The 21538-nt window shown below is 34.9% G+C and overlaps 1 protein-coding gene across 8 annotated transcripts in view; it reads left to right on the top strand.

The window, feature by feature from the left end:
- The window catches only part of caskin2 (CASK interacting protein 2), a 70610-nt gene that overhangs the window by 37553 nt on the left and 11519 nt on the right, over window positions 1-21538 (top strand). For 3 of the 8 annotated variants that reach the window (XM_051124999.1, XM_051125006.1, XM_051125002.1), the window contains 11 exons: window positions 74-182; window positions 2215-2309; window positions 6507-6624; window positions 8913-9083; window positions 11410-11499; window positions 12970-13106; window positions 15047-15125; window positions 17264-17349; window positions 19650-19760; window positions 19940-20041; window positions 20247-20385. In XM_051124999.1, the coding sequence (XP_050980956.1) occupies window positions 74-182; window positions 2215-2309; window positions 6507-6624; window positions 8913-9083; window positions 11410-11499; window positions 12970-13106; window positions 15047-15125; window positions 17264-17349; window positions 19650-19760; window positions 19940-20041; window positions 20247-20385 (1237 nt within the window). The remainder of the gene's footprint in view (window positions 1-73; window positions 183-2214; window positions 2310-6506; window positions 6625-8912; window positions 9084-11409; window positions 11500-12969; window positions 13107-15046; window positions 15126-17263; window positions 17350-19649; window positions 19761-19939; window positions 20042-20246; window positions 20386-21538) is intronic. The other 5 variants (XM_051125001.1, XM_051125000.1, XM_051125004.1 and 2 more) reach the window with 5 other exon arrangements.

Genomic DNA, 21538 nt, shown 5'->3' with positions numbered 1-21538 from the left:
GCTGGAGTTTTTTTTTTTCTTACCTGAACTAACCCTCACATATCAATCCAACCCTTCACCATCTGACACTTAGGCTGGGATTGATGTGAACATCCGCAACACCTACAATCAAACAGCCCTGGACATTGTCAACCAGTTCACCACTTCACATGCCAGCAAAGAAATCAAACAACTCCTTAGAGGTGACTCAGAAATCCAAAAATCCTGTTGTCTTCCTTTTCCTTTTCCCTTTTCATGTGTTTTGCTTTCTTCCTTTTTTTCTTTTTTACCTTTCCTTACATTTTTATTTTTCCTTTCCTTTCCTTTCCTTTCCTTTCCTTTCCTTTCCTTTCCTTTCCTTTCCTTTCCTTTCCTTTCCTTTCCTTTCCTTTCCTTTCCTTTTGCTTGCCCTTTTCCTTACCATTTTCCCTTTCCCCTTTCCTTAATCTTTTTTTTCTTTTTTCCTTCCCTTTTTACTTTGCTGTATGTTTCCTTTCCTTTCCTTTCCTTTCCTTTCCTTTCCTTTCCTTTCCTTTCCTTTTCTTTCCTTTCCTTTCCTTTCCTTTCCTTTCCTTTCCTTTCCTTTCCTTTCTTTTCCATTTGTCCTTTTCCCATTTTACTGTCCCATTCCTTACTTTTCCTTTCCTTTTCCCCTTTTCTTTTCCTTTCCTTTTTGCTTTCCTTTTTCCTTACCATTTTCCTTTTCCCTTTCCCTTTTTCTTAACCATTTAGATTTTTCCCTTTTTCATTTCCTTTCCTTTTTCCCTTTTCCTTTTCCTTTTCCTTTTCCTTTTCCTTTTCCTTTTTCCTTTCCTTTCCTTTCCTTTCCTTTCCTTTCCTTTCCTTTCCTTTCCTTTCCTTTCCTTTCCTTTCCTTTCCTTTCCTTTCCTTTCCTTTCCTTTCCTTTCCTTTCCTTTCCTTTCTGCTTTTCCTTTTTGCTTGTTTTTCCTTAACCATTTTCCCATTTCACTTTCCCTTAACCATTTTTCTTTTTGCTTTCCCTTTTCCTTACCATTTTTCCTTTTCCCTCCCTTTTTACTTTGCCGTATGTTTGCTTTCCTTTCCTTTCTGTTTCCTTACCATTTTCCTTTTCCCTTTCCCTCTTTCTATTCCTTACTTTTCCTTTCCTTTTTCCCATTTTCCTTTTCCTTTTTGATTTCCTTTTTCCTTACGATTTTCCTCTTCCCTTTCCCTTTTCCTTAACCATTTTGATTTTTCCCTTTTCCCTTTTCTCTTTTTCCTTTCCTTTCCTTTCCTTTCCTTTCCTTTCCTTTCCTTTCCTTTCCTTTCCTTTTTCCTTTCCTTTCCTTTTTCTCTTTTTCATTTACCTTTTGATTTACTACTTTCTTACTTTTTCTTCCTTGCTTACTTTTCCCATTCCTTTCTCCTTTCCTCCTTTCCATTTCTTACCCTCTTCCTTTTCCTCACCCTCTTTTTCCTTCTCTGATCTTTTTCTTTCTTTCTTTCTTTCTTTCTTTCTTTCTTTCTTTCTTTCTTTCTTTCTTTCTTTCTTTCTTTCTTTTTCTTTCGTTCTTTCGTTCTTTTTTTCTTTCTTTCTTCTGTTGATGTACCATATACCATTTGAAGTCAGAGCATGAGTCTTTGTTCATTGTTAGCTTAGACTGGAAGTAGACAATAGTTGTCTAGAGTGTGTTTGTTGTTGTGTGTTCGTTTCTGGGAACCTGCTTTCATAGCTTTTGTTATGAAGCTATCGAGTTGCATAACATTACTATCCCGGGGCATAGCAATGGCAGCCATGCCTAGCGATTTAGCTAAAAGTTTTGTTTACGTGTTTGTGTGCACGCATCTAGGCATACGTCTGGATGTGTTAAGTAGCTGCACCCTTCTACTGTCCCTCCTGTAATCCAGCAGCTTGTTGTCTTTGAAGTGTGCGCTTTGATACGAGGACTAAAACGGCTGAAGGAGCTGTGTTTGAAGATGAGGGGTGTTTAGCATCCCTGTTCTGAACTCAGCTCCTCATTAAATTTTCAAGAGATGTGCTAAGTGCTTCAGAGTATTTAAACACTACATTACTCCTCTTTAAATTCTGCTTGTTACACTTCTTTATTGCAACAAATCCCACCTGAGTATTGAATTCTTAAGTTATCAGGTAGCAGTTTCATGGACCTTGGTCAATATGCAGACCTCAGAGGTTACTTATTGAAGGCAAACTGTTTGTCTTTCTCTCTCATTCTCATTCTTTCATGCATTCATTGCCCTGGGTTGTGACACCAGAAGCCAGTGGAGCATTGCAGGTGAGAGCTTTGAAGGACTACTGGAATCTCCATGACCCCACTGCACTCAACATCCGTGCAGGAGATATAATCATGGTAGGCTTTTCAAGCAAACACCCCACTATTTCTCACAAGAGGTGTCCTAATTTAATACTGTATAATGTGCATTATATAATAGGCCTATATAATTGGCAGTGTGCTTGAGCATTGCCTTGATCTGCGTTCTTACCAAATTACTAAACCGTATTCTGATGAATCACAGAAGCATCAAAACAACAAAGTTGTTTAGGCTTGTGGAAAAAAAGTAGAGCTCAAAGCAGCTTTAAATATGGAAGACAACACAACATTGCATATCGTGTTTCTAACTGATATAATTATGTCCTGCACATAAGACATAGCAGTAACGTGAACAAGTGAGGACCGTAATTTGCTGTTCCCTACAGAGAATACTTTAGCATGCTGCAACAGGTTCCCACCAATCAGCTTTGATGTCTGACTCAAATAAATCATCTGTAGCTTGTTGTTTGTGCTATAGTAGCGTGTGTTCTGCCTAGTTTAGCTTCATGCTTCACCCCCACCAAAAGACCTGTGTTCGGTGTGTGTACTGTAGAGTGCAGCCTGAGGCTCAGTGCCGCACGTATGCTATGTCATTGTTCACACCTTGTCTGTCTAGATAGCTTTAGGCGGCCATTTCTGCTAGTATAAAAGACTGCCGTGCTTTTGTAACAGTGAGACATAACACAGTTTTTAGGGTTTTTAAAACTAGCAGTGAAAGATATTTCCACTCACACATCACCAACCTTTAAAATTCACAGTTCCCCAGCTATATTGGGAAATTAGGGGGTTGAATTAGGGATAAATTAACATTAAAATTAAGCACTGTGGTGTGAATGCACTTAACATTGTGCCTTATTTTAGTGCAAAAAAACTTGGTTTTATTCTCTAATAGCAGCAGTGTAGTTTAACCAGTTACTTAAAATGCTGAAATCACACTTGCAAACATGTCTCCTTTCTATCTAAATGATTTATTGTTAAATGATAGTAAATCGATCCTTCGCAAAGACCCACCTCCCTTCGTTACTGCTGCTATGTTTGACAAGCCGTCGGCTTTCACAGCACACATCATGTTCTCACACAGTGTAAAATACATCGTGGAGCAAAGAGGAAACTGAAACTGCACCGACAGACAAGACAGAGCGGGTTACTTTTGGTATGAAACAAAGTCTCAGCTTTCAAATGTAGTCATTTTTTGAGAAATTCAAACAATGAATACAGTTTTGTGGCTCTTTAATGCGTCATGACAGATCGCTGTAGCACCTCAGTTCCAGCAGCACGTGATTTCTTCTTTTGCTAGATATAGCATGAAATAAACTTGAGTGATCATCAGAAGGTATTTTGTTTCAACTGCGGAAAGATGTTGTTACAGACGTTTTCAAGTTCAAGTCTACCAATGTTAGTCTGCTCTACTGTCTGGGGTATTTGTCAGACAAAAATGTCAGATTTTGCGTTATGATTGGTTCAGGTCGCCTGCCAATCGTAGTCCCTGCAAAGGGTTAATTGCACCTTCAGTTCAAATACAGTAAAGTTCCTTGCACACTGAGTCTGAAATTTTTATGATGGATGAAAGTTTTGGAAACAGTATGTAAAAGTGATTGACACAACGTGAGGTCGTATTTATTTTTTAATGTGAACATTTTGGATGAGAATTTTGCACCTTGCACATTAAGTCTGAAATTTTCGTATGTGTTTTTTTGGATGCAAAAAATGCAGAAAATGGAACCTGATCCGTTTTTTGTTTCTTTTGACGAATGAACGTTTCGGAGGCAGTTTGTAAAAGTGATTGACACAACGTTAGGTTGTATTTTACACTGAGTCAGAAATTTTTGAGGTTGTATTTTACACTTTTTTAATTTTTGTATGCATTTTTTCCTTATTTCTCAAAATTCGTTACGCACAAAACGTCACAGTGGCTCTGAATTGTCAAAACACCTCTCAAAATGCTAGCTACGGATGTGAAAAATGCAGAAAATTTAACCCGATCCGAATTTTTTAATAATGGACGAAAGTTTCGGAGGCAGTGTGTAAAAGTGATTGACACTATGTAATTCATATATTTTTTTTCTTTAACATGACAATTTTGGACAAGAATTTTGGACTCAGTGTATGAGGTCTTTAAAGGACCTTGCACACTGAGTCCGAAATTTTCCAGATGCGAAAACCACAGAAAATGGAACCTGATCCGATTTTTTTTTTTTTTTTTTTTTTTAATGACAGACAAACGTTTCAGAGGCAGTATGTAAAAGTTACTGGCACAACGTGAGGTTGTGTTTTTCTGTAACGTGAAAATTTCGGATGAGAATTTTGGACTCTGTGAGGTCCTTAAAGGACCTTGCACACTGCATCTGAAATGTTTGTATGTATTTTTTTAGGTGCGAAAAATGCAGAAAAGAAAAACTGATCTGATTTTTTTTTTTCATTTATTTATTTTTTTAATTTTATGCGTTTTTCGTATTTCTCAAAAATTCATCAAATAAACTCTCAAAATGCTAGCTATAGATGTGAAAAATGCAGAAAATTGAACCCGATCCGAATTTTGTTATGATGGACAAATGTTTTGGCGGCAGTGTGTAAACGTAAATTACACCTTGTGAGGTCGTATTTATTTTTTAACATCCAAAAATTTCGAACGAGAATTTCGGACTCAGTGTGCAAGGAGCTTAACTCTTCATTATTTGCTTGGTGTAACTAGCGTTGTGCTATTGCTGCCCACAAAAATGTGGTAAATTTGGTTTTTTTTAAAAAAAAAATGTTTATGTGAAGTTTTGTTTGTGACAGTAGTTATTCATCAACTTTTGACTGGTCAATTGTGGTGCTGTCATTATTAACTAAATCTAAAACTATTAAAAATGATATTCCTAAATTGAAGTAAAGCTAAAATAAAATATAAATGTTAAACAAAATCCTTAAACATAAACAAAAATATTAAATGTTGCCTTGGCAACTAACTGAAATACTTAATTCATAAACTAGAACTGACATAATAATAAATTAGAGCTAAATAAAAATATATATAAAAAAGGACCAAAAAACAAAACACCTAATAAAATTATGGAAACAAACAACCTGAAATTAAAATAAAAACTGAAATATAAAAATTAAAAGCTGAAATATTAATAAATACCATGTATTAAAGGATTTTAAATGCACGATGCGGAGGCAAAGAACCACCCGACGTGAACCTGCATGCTGCGTCTGTGCGTCTCTTTCTACAAACAATTGATTATTCTTTCTAAAACAATTAAAACCAGCAATTTACCACCTCGTTGCTAAGGAATATAATGTAGCGATCTAGTATCTAGGCTGTTTTATTAACAAAAATCATGAGGAAGCGTTGACAAGTTTATATGTGTCTGCATCGCAATCTGTGATCTCCGACCTCTCTCTCTCTGTGTGTTTGTGTGCGAGTGATGTGTGTTGGTTAGTGTGCATTAATTAAAGCAGTGCATTAATATAGAACAGTGATTAAACTGACAAAGAACTACCTGTGCATTAAACGGTTTTACTGCATACCTGCCAGCCAATCGGAAAACAGTATTCAGTCAGACCATGGAATAATTCTATTATCTGTTTGAATACTGTTTTCTGATTCTGATAAATAATACTAAAATAACACTGGCCAGTGGGATTGATCAGTCAATTTATATGTTTATATAATTCATATAATGAACAAAACTAAACCTTGAATGATGCATTTCAACCCAAATCAATATTTCATGTCCATTTATTTACTCTGTTTCACATTGGGCATGCAATCACGCAAGGTGCGTGTTTGCACCATTCTCTAATTTGCATGTTTTCTTTAGTGAATAGACTCTTAAAACAACTCAGGCAGCCGCTGTGCATGAACGGCAAATTTGTTCTTGGTGTCTTTTCCCAGACGTGCTTGTAATACAATTTCATGTCAGTCAAATTCATTTCATTGCTACACCGGTCCTCTCTGCCATGTGTGGAATGTCAGCTGACTTAATTTACCACAGTGTTCAGCCAAATGAGGACACAATCACAGGCTAGGCCATGAGGTTAGGAAAAAAAGGTTTGAAGGTGTTATTTAAAACTAGATGACACAAAGGTCATTCAGCTTTGAATAGTGTAGGGCACACAGATGGCTATAATTGAATCATAGATTATTGAAATTATTCCACGTAATAGTCTCATTGAGGGTTTAAGAAAATGTCAAAGCATTCAAAGAGCTGTTCGCCCTGAATATCCTGTTCTCTTATTGGTTTGTATTAGGTTTTAGAGCAGCACATGGATGGACGTTGGAAAGGACACATCCATGACAGTCAGAGAGGCACCGACCGTGTGGGATTCTTCCCTCCTTCCATTGTGGAGGTCATTAGTCGCAGATCAGGTATATTGAATTTAATTCTGTGTTTTATTTTTTGAACTTACACAAGCAGTTACTGCATACATATGGTTCATGATGAAAACTTTTAATAACATTTGTTCATCCTATGTCCTGAAACTTTTTAGGTTTAAAATAGGATTTGAATGCTAGATGACGTTTGTATCCCATGGAATGCATATCAAAATATTGCATACTAAAGTAGTTCTCATAAATTCTTGTAGACATGTGGATATGTCGCCTATTGATAAAGGCACACACAGACACACACTAATGGGATTAACAGGAACATATTGGGGGCAGACGGATCAGCTTTAGAGCCCTGTGCCTCCATGAAAGGGGGAGCCGGTCTTAGATTGCTGGGTCCTGAGCAGAAAATCTTTGCTTGAAATGAGCCTGGTCTTTTTTTTTTCTGTGTGAGAGCGAGCGCAGCGGCAGACTCAGCACTCTGTCGTGTCACAGCGTCAACATCCTGCTGCTCACACGAAATTAGCCTCCTCTCTAAGCTCCTGCCTCAATACTGCTGAAGAGACATGATGGAGGCAAAACAGCCAGATTAAAACCCAACCATTTACCTCATTATGCTGGGGTGTTTCTCCCACCCGCATTATCTTATCAGGATATTAAAACCTCCCCAGGTTCATTTTAGTTTTTAAAAAGAATGTAAGGAAAGGGAAAAAAAGCTTTTCTGTGTCATGTTAAAGATGAAAAAAAATGTAAATGTCGTTATTTACTTACCCTCATGTTGTTCTAAAACCTGTATGACCTACTTTCTTTGAAAATATTTTTTAAAAAAGTCTGTTGACTTTTTTATACAATGAAAGTCAAAGGGGTCCACTGGCATTTGTTGTATAGACAAAAACAGTTGAAATAAAATAACAAGGAACAATATGAGAATGAGTAAATGATGACAGAATTTTCATTTCTGGGTGAACGATACTTTGTGAGATGTCATGTTCTTGTTTCACTATTTTATTATTTATTTAATAAATAATAAAATTAATTCATATTTACAGTGCTGTTCAAAAACTGGTTTTATTTTATTAAAAATACATTAAAACAGAAAAAGTATCAAATATTTAGTGCTGCCAAATCGATTAATCGTGATTAATTGCATCCGAAATAAAAGTTTGTGCTTATACAATATATGTGTGTGTATTTCTATGTATATATAAATATACAAACATACATGTATATATTTAAGAAATATATGCAATGAATATTGTATATATACATGTGAACATTTCTCAGATATATACATGTATATGTGTGTATTTATATATACATATGTGACCATGGACCACAAAACCAGTCGTAAGGCTCGGTTTTTTTAAATTGAGATTTATACATCATCTGAAAGCTGAATAAATAAGCTTTCCATTGAAGTATGGTTTGTTAGGATCGGACAATATTTGGCCGAGACACAGCTATTTGAAAGTCTGGAATCTGAGGTTGCAAAAATGTCCAAAAATTGAGAAAATCAATCTAAGTTCTTAGCAATGAATATTACTAATCAAAAATGAGGTTTTGATATGTTTACGGTAGGAAATTTACAAAATATCTTCATGGAACATGATCTTTACTTAATATCCTAATGATTGTTGGCATCGATAATTTATAATTTTGACTCATACAATGTATTGTTGGCTATTGCTGCAAATATAGCTGTGCTACTTATGACTGGTTTTGTGGTCCAGGGTCAAATATAAATATATGCAGTACACACGCATAAATTATGTAAACACAAACTTTTATTCAAGATGCGATTAATCGCAATTAATCGATTTGACAGTACTACAGATATTATTACAATTTAAAATAACTGTTTTGTTTTCATGCATTTTATAATGTAAATTTATTCCTGTGATGGCAAAGGTGAATTTTCAGCAGCCATTACTCCAATATTCAGTGTCACATGATCCTTCAGAAATCATTCTAATATGTTGATTTGGTGCTCAAGAAACATTTCTAATTAAGATCAGTGTTGAAAGTAGTTGTGCTGCTTAATACTTTTGTGGAAATTCATTTTTTTCTAGATTCTTCAATAAATAGAAAGCTCCAAGGAACAGCATTTATTTGAAATAGAACTCTTTTGTAACATTATAAATGCCTTTTACTGTCCCTTTTGATCAGTTTTTAATACTTCCTTGCAACATACAAGAATAAAAAAAAAAAATCAACTTTCGTTAGTTTATAGTATTTACAGCATGTCCCTAATTGAAACATCTTTCTCAACGATGATGTTTCATTTGTGTCCATGGTGCCTCATTTGTGTTTCCATGTTGTGTCCATAGGGGGCGTTCTCTCTCGGCAAGCCTCACTGCCCATCCAGAGACATCACATTCTATCCAGAGCCCTGTCCTTACACAGTTCTCAACACACCTCTCACACTGACGACTCCTACACCTTATACTCATCCACCCGTCCTGTACTGACCCACCACAACGGGCTGGATCAGCACCCAGGTAGCGTGAGAATTAGGGATGAATTATGTATGTACACCTTCAAACTTACAATCTCACCTCAAGAGCCCATCCAAGTATATATCTAGGGCTGCCCCCTAATAGTCGACGAGAAGTGGCTTGGTCAACCAAGATCTTATTAATCGCAGAAATAAAAAAACTACAGGAAGTGGCGAAGTCACACAGTCCGTGATGGACACATTGCTAACGGCTGGTCTATGTGGTAATACAGTACATTGGGCATCATTCATCAACCTCAAATATGACTTTTCATCTGAAAGATGTATGTAGTAGCAACGTTACATGGCCGCTCAATCTAATGTTAACCTAGAAAAATGTGCGCTATTCAAGTGTCTGTCTCTTTCGAATCTGTAAAGACTGTAAAGTTTATTTGTGTGCACTCACAATAACAACGAAATGTTATGCTTTTGTAAAATAATTGAAGCAAACAGGATGCGCTTTCTTTAAACTTGAGTGCAAAACTTTGAAACTCTGACATTAAAAATATATCTATAGAGAGTGAAATGTCTACTTTCAAATAAACCAGTTCAAATAGAAAACAAATATTCTCAGATTACATATCTGTATGAAACATGCATACAGGCGCATCACTACCGTGGAGATGACGAGTCAGTGTTGCCGACTTTATCTCTTAAGCCGAAAACAAAGAAAGCAGTAGTTTATCTATAAATTATGAAAACGTTAATACAGTCTCCTTGCTGTTTTTCCCAGACACATTCATAATTATTAGATCTGCTGGTGCTTTTTGGCAAGCTTTTATTGCGTGCACTTGAACGCTTATTAGTCTATGTAGGCAATTAAAGGCTCGTTATTATGATTTATGGTTAATTAATAAACATGCGACTAATAGTCGACTAATGTTTAATGTGAACGACTACTAGTCGACCAGAAAAATATTTAGTCGAGGGCAGCCCTACATATATCCCTGACCACGTGAGCAACATAAACTGTACTTTATTAATCTTAGACACATTCAGACAAGTTTCCCCAAAACCCAAAGTCATGTAATTCTTGGTTGAAAGCTTATTTTGATCAGCACTGGCCATAATGGCACCAATATAATCACAGCGAATTTCTTTTTATTTTTTCGCATTAAAAGTTGGAGTTAAAACCTTTGCAGCACTATAATGTTAGCAAACATCTCAACGACACCTACACTACTAAAAGCACCATTTAGATGAGTATATAAATATGCGCTGCCTGCTTTCCTCTCAGTAACAAACATATAGTGGACTTTAAAGGAAGCCGATGGGTTTAAGGTCCAAAATGCAGTTTCAATGCAGCTTCAAAGGGCTCTACGTGACCCCAGCTAAGACATAAGGGTTTTATCTAATAAAACGATGTCATTTTCTAGAAAAATACAAATCTATATACTTTTTAACCACAAATGCTCATCTTGCACTAGCGCTGCGTCCATGATTTCATGCATTATGTAATCACTAAAATGAAATCTTGTGTTCACTTTGGAGTTTTTTACCCTATTTTACATTTTTGAACCGAAGTACACAGACAAAGAACTAACCGCACGCATCCTTTCCAACGTGATTACGTAATGCATGAAGTCGTAGACGCATCGCAGAGCTAGTGCAAGATGAGCATTTGTGGTTAAAAGTATGTTCATTTTTTTTTCAGAAAATGACCAATCATTTTGCTAGATATGACCATTTTTCCTTGGTTGGGATTGTGTACAGCCCTTTGAAGCTGCACTGAAACTGCAATTTGGAACTTCAACCTGCTGATCTCCAGTGAAGTCCACTATATGGAGAAAAATCTTAGAATGTTTCCCTCAAAAACCTTAATTTCTTTTCAACTGAAAAAAGACAGACATGAACATCTGGAGGGTGAGTAAATTATAAGGAATGGGGTTGAGTAAATTATAAGGAAATTTTAGTTTGGGAGGGAACTGATCCTTTAAAGCAAGCAGCTTCATATTAAACATATAAGACAGTGCCTCTTTCTTTTTCAATTGGAATTACAATTTCACATTTTACTATTAAGCAACTCTCCAGTATGTTTATGTTTTTACACGTGTCTGACTATGACAGACTAAACAGAAGACATGAACCTATTACATAATCTCCACGGACCACTGGTAGTTAAAATGTTTTTGCCAGCCGGAGCAAACTTTTCCGGAAAGTTTGGTTTGGCAAGTTGTATCAAACTCCAAACAAACTTGTTTCAATCTGATTCTGTTCGAAGTTACGTCACACCAGTTTGTTCCTTGATTTCACTTAAGGTGCAGTATACCGGGACGTTAAGACTCCCAGAGTTTCCCCCCATGGCCCTTTAAAGTGTTTGTGTTTGCTAGGTGCACTTCCCGACAGTCCCAGTGCCCTGTGTAAGCCAGCTAGTCCCAAAGAGCCAGAGGATATTTGGGTCCTCAGGACCTCTCTTAATGGTAAGAGTTGTCCATTTCCCCAGGCCCCGTTTGTCATTAGCATCTCCCCAGCCCTTTTCTCATCCCTACGGCCGTCTGCTGGTCCTGCAAACCAGTGACTTTCGTCTCAAGTTGAGGTTTTTCCCAGCTGTTTCACAGGGTTCCTGTTCCCTTAGGTTATATTTGTCCTTTGTTTGTCAGCCTACCATCAGCTTGCCATTCACATTGCTTAATTCGCACTAGCCCTCCTCAATGTTCCCTTGTGCTCCTTCACGCTTGTCTACAGAGACCTTGCTAGAGTTCAGAGATCATACAGTTTAAGTCAAAAGTTTACACATACCTTGTAGAACCTGCAAAAATGTTAATCACTTTACCAAAATAAGAGGGATCATATAAAATGCATGTTATTTTTTATTTAGTACTGCCCTGAATAAGATATTTCAATTAAAAGATGTTTAGTCCACAAGAGAAAATAATAGTTGAATTTGTAAATTATAAAAATGACCCTGTTCAAAAGTTTACATACACTTGATTCTTAATACTGTGTTGTTACCTGAATGATCCACAGTTGTGTGTGTTTTTTTTTTTGTCTAGTGACAGTTGTTCATAGTCCCTTGTTTGTCCTGAACAGTTAAACTGCCTGCTGTTCTTCAGAAAAATCTTTCAGGTCCCACAAATTCTTTGGGTTTTCAGCATTTTTGTGTATTTGAACCCTTTCCAACAATGACCGTATGATTTTGAGATCCATCTTTTCACACTGAGGACAACCGAGGGACTCATATGCAACTATTACAGAAGGTTCAAACGCTCACTGATGCTCCAGAAGGAAAAACAATGCATTAATAGCTGGGGTATGAAAACTTTTGAAAAGAATGTAGTATTTTGTAATAGTTGCATATGAGTCCCTCAGTTGTCCTCAGATTGAAAAGATGGATCTTAAAATTATATAGTCATTGTTGGAAAGGGTTCAAATACACAAAAATGCTGAAAAACCAATTTGTGGGACCTAAAGGATTTTTCTGAAGAACAGCAGGCAGTTTAACTGTTCAGGACAAACAGGGAACTCATGAACAACTATCACTTAAGCAAAAAAAAAAAAAAAAAAAAAAACAGCTGTGGATCATTCAGGTAACAACACAGCATTAAGAACCAAGCGTATATAAACTTTTGAACAGGGTCATTTTTATATATTCAACTATTATTTTTCTCTTGTGGATTACATGTAACAATCTTTTAGGTGAAATATCTCATTCAGGTTAGTACTAAATAAAAAATAACGTGAATTTTGTATGATCCGTCTTATTTTGGTAAAACAATTAACATTTTGCAGATTCTGCAAGGTAAATGTAAACTTTTGACTCCAACTGTAGTTGCTAATATCTTTACCCGTTTGTTGACCAGTGTGTAGTAAAGCAGCAATTTTTAAGAGGCAGTATCTCACCAACTGTTGGTTTTCTTTCTCCTGTCTTTGTTTATTCCTCTTTCCTTCAGCAGGTGACAGGAACAGTGTGGGCAGTGCAGGCAGCATGGGCAGCAGTCGCAGTGCTGGCAGTGGACAGAGCACTGAGGGAAACTTTCCACACAATGGACCCAATCAGTCACCTTCTGCTGTCCAGGACACCACCAAGGTGGGCTTCTGTCTCACACATCCAAGCTGAACCAGAAAAAACCCCTGGAAATTTCATGATTCTGTATGCATGTCTATTGATTTTCATTAGGGAACTGAAGCTGTGAGAAAACTGTGCGGAGAAATATGCAGAGCACTGATTAATTCACAAGATAGCAAACCAATCCTTGAACAGTACAGAGATTTCATGGTTCATAGAGGCACTAAAGGGAAAAAATAATTACTGTTATATATAGAATTCCACAGAAGCAATGTATGATTATTTTTGCCTTGTTTTCTCCAAATCTTATTTTTCTTGTAATCTTGACAAAGCAAGTTATTTTGAGCGAGTCAGGAAAATAATGATAATGAACTTACCAATGTTAAATAACTATTATCCTGGTATTATTAGCCTAAATATTTTATGTATATGACACACTACCAGTCAAAAGTTTTAACGAGTAACAATTTTTTTTTTTTTTTAATGTTTTTGAAGGAGTCTCTTCTGCTCACCAAGCCTGCATTTATTTGATCCAAAGTACAGCAAAACAGTAAAATTTTGAAATATTTTTTACTATTAAAATTTTTTTAAATGTAATTTATTTCTGTTTTAAAGCTGAATCTTTAGCATCATTACTCCAGTCACATGATCCTTCAGAAATCGTTCTAATATTCTGATTTGCTGCTCAAAAAAAACTGTTGTTGAAAACTGAGCAGATTTTTTTCAGGTTTCTTTGAACAGCATTTATCTGAAATAGAAATATTTTGTTACATTATAAATGTCTTTATCATCACTTTTGATCAATTTAAAGCATCCTTGCTAAATAAAAGTATCAAATTCTATAATTTGCTGATGCTGAAAAGTGCTTTGAAATCACAGGAATAAATTACATTTTAAAATATATTCAAATAGAAAACAGTTATATTAAATAGTAAAACTATTTCACAATATTACTACTTTTGCTGTATTTTGGATCAAATAAATGCAGGCTTGGTGAGCAGAAGAGACATTAAAAATCTTGCTGTTTAAAAACTTTTGACTGGTAGTGTTTATAAATAAATTAGGTCATTGGTATATTAGATATTTTTGTTTACACTATAACAGTATTCTCTTATGCTCACCAGGGGTGCAATTATTTGATCAAAAATACAGTAAAAACAGTAATATTTTTACAATTTAAAAGAACTGTCTTCTAATTAAATATATTTTATAATGCAATTTATTCATGTGATGGCAAAGCTCAATTTTCAGCAGCGTTGCTGCAGTCTTCAGTGTCACAGCATCATTCTAATATGCTGATTTGATGCTTAAGAAAGATTTCTTGTTATCAAGTTTGAAAATAGCTGTGCTGCTTAACATTTCTGTGGAAACCATGACATACATATATATTTTTTAAGGATTCTTTGATGAACAGAAAGTTAAAAAGAACAGCATTTAAATAAAACTCTTTCAAAATGTCACTTTTTATCACTTTAATGCATCCTTGCTAAATGAAAGTATTCACTTTTTAAAGGGAAAAAAAGACTTTCTAACTCTAAACTTTTTGGCCAAAGAGCTCGGCAACTTAATAAGGATTTTGCTCAGCAAGAACAGTAATTACAGCACATATCGCCATTTCATTGGTATTGCCTAATTACACAACACAATAGACTCTGCATTTTATATGCAGCTGAGCGTACGGTTACTCATACTGCAGTACTTATTCAAACTACCATAGAGAAGCTAATGTTGCTCTCCTGCTGTGAGTTACCCCTAATATTCGCAATGACTGAGTCTGCAGACGCCTGTGACAGAGACTCTTACATTGGAAATTAAACAGATATTATGTTCTTGCCGATAATAATAATTAATATTCGTGTGTAGTAATTAGACTCTCTGTGTGAAGTCGTCTCTGTAAGCTATTTCTGCCAGACAGCTGTTGAGTTAAATGTGACACAGTGCTATGGTTTTCTTACATGCAGCTGCCTCCCTCTGCTGGAGAACTGGTGGAACACTGCAGTCAGGCTCCTGACACCACAAAACAGACGGATCCTTATTCAGGTCAGAACTTCTGTTATATATTAATTTCACTTATTTTAATTTCTGAAAAAGAACTGTTTATTTAAGTTATTTTAACACTTTAAAGATTTAATATAATATCCAAAAAAGCTCTGACATCGGTAGATGCCACTTGGCTTAAAGAAGAAGTCCATTTCCAGAGCAAAAGTTTTACAGATAATGTACTCACCCCCTTGTCATCCAAGATGTTCATGCCTTTCTTTCTTCAGTCGTAAAGAAATTGTTTTTTGAGGAAAACATTTCAGCCTTTTTCTCCATATAATGGACTTCAGTGGTGCTCCGAGTTTGAACTTTCAAAATGCAGTTTAAATGTGGCTTGAAACAATCAAATGCGGTTGTAAACGATCCGAGCCAAGGAAGAAGGGTCTTATCTAGCGAAACAATTGATTATTTTCATAAAAATATAAAATTTATATACTTTTTAAGGTCAAACGCTCATCTTGTCTTGCTCTGCCTGAACTCAGTTTTTTTCCGGTTCATGACAGTTAGGGTATGTAGAAAAACTCCCATCTCATGTTCTTCCTCAACTTCAAAATCGACCTATATCGCTGTTTTACCTTTTTTGTTGAGAGTGTTTGATCTTTTTTGCATGTTCACTTTGCAAAGACTGGGTCGGTACTTCTGCAGCGATGTAGGATGATTTTGAAATGATTTTTGAAGTTCTGAAAAAGTTTTGAAGAAGAAAATACGAAGAGTTTTTCGACATACCCTAACTGTCTTGAGCCAGAATACACAGAGTTCAGGGAGAGCAAGACAAGATGAGCGTTTGACATTAAAAAGTATTTAAATTGTATTTTTTTCATGAAAATAACCGATCGTTTTGCTAGATAAGACCCTTCTTCCTCGCCTGGGATCGTTTACAACCACATTTGGGATCGTTTGAAGCCTCATTTAAAACTCGGGGCACCATATCAGTCCATTATATGAAAAAAAAATACTGAAATGTTTTCCTCAAAAAACATAATTTCTTTACGACTGAAGAAAGAAAGACACAAACATCTTGGATGACAAGGAGGTGAGTACATTATCTGTGAATTTTTTTTTTTTGAAAGTGGACTTCTCCTTTAATATTATATATTAATTACCTAATGCAGCAACATTTATACATTTTGAAGTGTGCCTTAAGTATCCAAATACGTTCAGAATTCTCTGTATATTAAAGTTTAAAAGTTTAATGCCCTCAAAGACTCCTCTGGATAAGTCTAATAATTTTTCAATATACTTGAGCATGTCCATTTGTTGTGTCTTGTCCTTGAACAAGACATTCAGACATGTACAGTAATATAAATATCACCTCAGACCTCTGTATTCATTTTTTTTTCTTAAAATTAACAATGTATTTCATATATCAACTATAGTTTAAAATGGAGAAAAAGACTGCTATAAAAACATGAGCAAGGCAGCTTAAAAATACCTGCTCATTTTTACTTAAAGACATACTGTGCAGTGTCAGATTTCACTAGAAGGGAAGGACGCAGTGACGGAAGCAAAGTTGTGCGTAAGTCAGAAATACCAAGGAAAAGCAGAGAATTTGAGAAGGAGAGAAGATTATCAGTGACACGGACACAAGAGAGTGTTTTTGTAGTGTCTTTGACTCAAAGAGGATCTAAAAATAAGCATGAGATCAACAAACTCTCCTAAAACCAGCTTATTTTATGGAGGTGAGTTAAATGGAGGCTTTTTCATCTTTATTCTGTGTTAAAAGTTAATGGGTTATCATTATAAGGATTTTTATTGTTTAATAACTTTTCGTTTCTTGCCAGACACATCCTTGGAGTACCGTTTGTTATTAAATAAGTAATGTATATCCATGTCTTGTCTCTCACATGAGGACATACTTACATAACCACTCATCAAAACAGCCTTAGGTCTTAAATCCTCTTCTCTAAATGTCAGTGATTGTGCTAGTCTGGTATGATCCATTGTTAATGAAGATGAAAAAACAGTGCCTCAGGTAACAAGAGAACATTTTTTTCTGCTGAAACATGTACTCCATCAGCACACTTAAGTATAAACATGCAGGTACAATAACATGTATGAAAGACTGCACTGATTCACAGCCCACAGCCTTAGGCAATAGCAGAGTCCTTGACCAACAGAAATGTGTGTGTGTGCTTCAGGTGCGCTTGGACGGAGGATTCCACTGAGCAGCTCCAGACTTGGAGAACATCATGTCATACACTCACAGCAGATACTAGATGGCAAGGTGAGACAAATTTAATATTAATGTTAAAAACAGTTGTGCTGCTTAATATATTCTGGAACCTGTTATTCTTTTTCTTTTAGGATTCTTTGATGAATAAAAAGTTAAAAAGAACAGCTTTTTCTAACGAGTCTTTAATTTTCACTTTTTATCACTTTTTAAAATGGTTTTTGAATGGTAGTGGAAATTGTTACAAAAGATTTCTATTTTAAATAAATGCTGTTTTTTAATGTTTTATTTATCAAAGAATCTTGAAAGTATCATAGGTTCTAAAAAATATATATAAAGCAAGCACAACTGTTTCCAATGCTGATAATAAATCAGCATGTTAGAATGATTTTTGAAGGATCATGTGACACTGAAGACTGGCGTAATGATGCAGAAAATTCAGCTTTGCATCACAGGAATAAATTCTGTTTTAAAGTATATTAAAATAGAAAACCACTATTTTAAATTGCAATCCTATTTCAAAATATTACTGTTTTTTCTGTATTTAAAAAACAAAAAACAAAAAACAAAAAAACATTAAAAATCTTACTGATACTTACACCCCTGGCTTTTAATGCATCGTTTTTCCTTCTGGAGCATCATTGAGCATTTGAACCTTCTGTAATAGCTGAATATGAGTCCCTCAGTTGTTCTCAGTGTGAAAAGATGAATTTCAAAATCATACAATCATTGTTGAAAAGGGTTCAAATGCACAAAAATGCCTAAAATTAACCTGAAGGATTTTTTCTGAAGAACAGCAGGCAGTTTAACTGTTCAGGACAAACAATGGCCTCATGAACAACTGTCACTAAAAAATAAAAAAAATAAAAAAAGAGCAGTGAATCATTCAGGTAACAAACAGTATTAAGAATCAAGCGTATGTAAACTTTTGAACTGAGTCATTTTTATAAATTAAACTATTATTTTCTCTTGTGGATTGGATGTTAACATCTTTTATGTGAAATATCTTATTCAGGTCAGTACTAGATAAAAAAAACAACACATTTTGTATGATCCCTCTTATTTTGGTCAAATAAGTCACATTTTGCAGATTCTGCAAGGTGTATGTAAACTTTTGACCTCAACTGTATATATATACACACATATTATGTGTAAACAAACATTTATTTTGGATGCGAATAATCACAAGTAATCAATTTGACACCGCTTACTAGTTTAAAGAGTATATACTACATACCATTTATTAGGGATGCAACAATACTGTTAGTCCACGGTTCAATACGTACCTTGGTTTTTAATCTTGGTTTTCGGTTCTGATAGCTAGTTTTTTTTTGCAACAAATTAGCAAAATACTCCCGTAAAACCTCTGTACACCAGAAAAAGCGTGGTTTAGTATATGTCTGCTTAATTTTTCTTTTGAGAGAGGTATTATTTTTCGATTTTTACGCAAAATAGAATGGGTTTCTTTCATACTGGACGCCAGAGGGCGCCCTCGTGCAGAAAATCCACATATGCGTCAAAGAGATAACACTGATGACCTTCCGTTCTAGCTTCTCTAATATGGATAAAAGCATCACTATTGCTGTAACTGAATAAAAACAAGATATAACGTTAAACGTTTTGAATGACGAAATGTAAGGACAATAAACACTCGTTTGCAATAATATATGGTTTATCGGTGTTCTTCAAGCCATCTTGTGTATTTTCTTAAGCTGTTGATAATCGACGTACATTGAATATGAGTATAGAATTTATTTTCTGCCTCATTCTGTGATGAGAATCCACATCAGATCACATAAGGAAATTATTTCAAACACTCGACTGTTGTTGTGAATATTTTTTATAACTTTTGTTTTTATAACTCTTGTTGGACAACAAGTTTAGAAAGGCTTATCACTGCATGTCATTAGAATAGAAGATGCTCTGCATGTGTTGCTTTTTCAAATATAAACGGGGGAGGTGTTTCCTCATTTCAGCACGTGAAATTGTGGGCACACATACAGCAAATTCCGAGAGAAATAAAACAAGGAAGTTATTTAAATGCAAAACCGAAAAAACGCAATTCACAAGAGTGTATTGAACCGTGGATGTCGTACCAAACGGTTCGATATTATATTGAGAATTGTGACATCCCTACTATTTATTAAGTAGTAAACTACTATTCCCTTAGAATAGTAGCTTTCAAATCCTCTTTTATTTCCTTTTTTCAGTTTGCACTAGTATGCTTTTTTCATTTTAAGTGAAATGTTGAACTATTTTCAAAATAGAGAAGTAGATCTAAATGAACTGTAGATGTTATCGTGACTGACCCAGTGGGGTTTTGTGTATAATGTTCAGTCTTCTCTTTGTGTTAGGATGCTGAGGCTATTTACCAGTGGCTCTGTGAGTTTCAGCTTGAGCAGTACACATCTAATTTCCTCACAGCTGGCTATGATGTGCCCACAATCAGCAGAATGACCCCTGAGGTGAGGTCTTTTTGTGTATAAGCATTTAAGCACACAGGCTTATCTTTGTATTCTGCTGCATTTCTGGTACAACACATTGGTATTCATTACTGCATTCAATAGATTTCTATTTGAATAAAAGCTGAAGATACAGTCATCATTCATTTTTAAAGTGTATCAATGTGTTTTTTATGTTTTAGGATCTCACTGCTATTGGCGTTACAAAACCTGGACACCGCAAGAAGATCTCTATGGAGATCGGCAACATGAATATCCCAGAGTGGTTGCCAGATTACATTCCAGTAATTCACAGCTATATTTTCATATGAAGAATTACACAAATATACATGTGATGTACAAGTTCAATGAGAGCTTCAGGAGTTAATAAAGAGATAATTGCTAGATTCGTATCACAGACATTGACTTTATATGCTTAACACACAGAGGCATTGAAGATTAATCAAAAGAAATAAAAGGAGCACAACTGTATTTGTCTGTTTGTTTCAGTCTGATATTGGGAAGTGGCTCAGTGCTATTGGGCTGCCGCAATACCAGAAGAAGCTAGCAGAGAATGGATATGACTCTATCAGCATTGTGCAGGATATCACATGGGAGGATCTACAGGAAATTGGCATCACTAAGCTGGGTAAGTGGATGGATAGATAAGATACACTGCTGGTTTTTTTCTTCTAGTAATTTTGTTTTAAAAAATGGTTTGGAAAGAAGTCTCTCTTGTTTACCAAGGCTGCATCAAAAATACAGTAATATTGTGAAATATTATTACAGTTTAAAACAACTTTTTTTTTTAATTTTAATATATTTTAAAATAGAATTTATTCCCATAATTGGAAAGCTGAATTTTTACTCCATTACTTTGGTCTTTAGTTTCATCTTCAATAAATAAATAAATAAATAAAATACTCTTTTTCTTACCGACCAAACATTTGAATGGTAGTGTAAATAGATAGATTGCAAAAATACATTTTAATGGTGATGTGGATTCAGGCCTAGATAATAAAATTTCAATAATGCCTATGTACACACGATTCCAAAACCACATTTCTGTTTCCAAAGTATTTTGTTATTCTTTTCTGCTCATCAAGGCTGCTTTTATTGGATTAAAAATACAGAAAAAAGTTGTGCTGCTTAATTTTTTTTTTAACCTGTTATACTTTTTTCAGGATTCTTTAATGAATAAAATGTTAAAAAGAACAGCATTTATTTAAAATAAAAATGTAACAATATACACTGTCGTTCAAAGTTTGGGGTCAGTGAATTTTTCTTTGAAAGAAATTAATACTTGTATTCAGCAAGGATGTGTTAAATAAAAAAAAGTGATAGTAAAGGCTTATATTGTTAGAAAAAGCTGTTCTTTTTGAATCCTGAAATCCCCCCAAAATTTAAGCTGCACAACTGTTTCCAACATTGATAATAAATCAGCATATTAGAATGATTTCTGAAGGATCATGTGACACTAAAGACTGGAGTAATGGCTGATGAAAATTCAGCTTTGCATCACAGAAATAAATTATATTTTAAAGTATATTAAAACAGAAAACTGTTATATTAAATTGTGATAATATTTTATAATATTACATTTTTTTCTGTATTTTTGAGAAATGGAACTTTGATGAGCATAGGAGACTTCTTTAAAAAACATTAAAAATCGTTCTAATTCCAAATCTTTGAATGACAGTGTAAAAAAAGATACATTATAGCTAAAAGGTGCAGAAACTTAATAATAAATAATGTTTATTGTTAATGTTAATATGTTATTGTTAATATTATATTATATTATG

Source organism: Labeo rohita, chromosome 12 (assembly GCF_022985175.1).
Source record: "Labeo rohita strain BAU-BD-2019 chromosome 12, IGBB_LRoh.1.0, whole genome shotgun sequence".
Classification (NCBI taxonomy): Eukaryota; Metazoa; Chordata; class Actinopteri; order Cypriniformes; family Cyprinidae; genus Labeo; species Labeo rohita.
The sequence above is the reverse complement of the archived record's forward strand: the minus strand, read 5'-3'. Positions and strand labels throughout refer to the sequence as shown.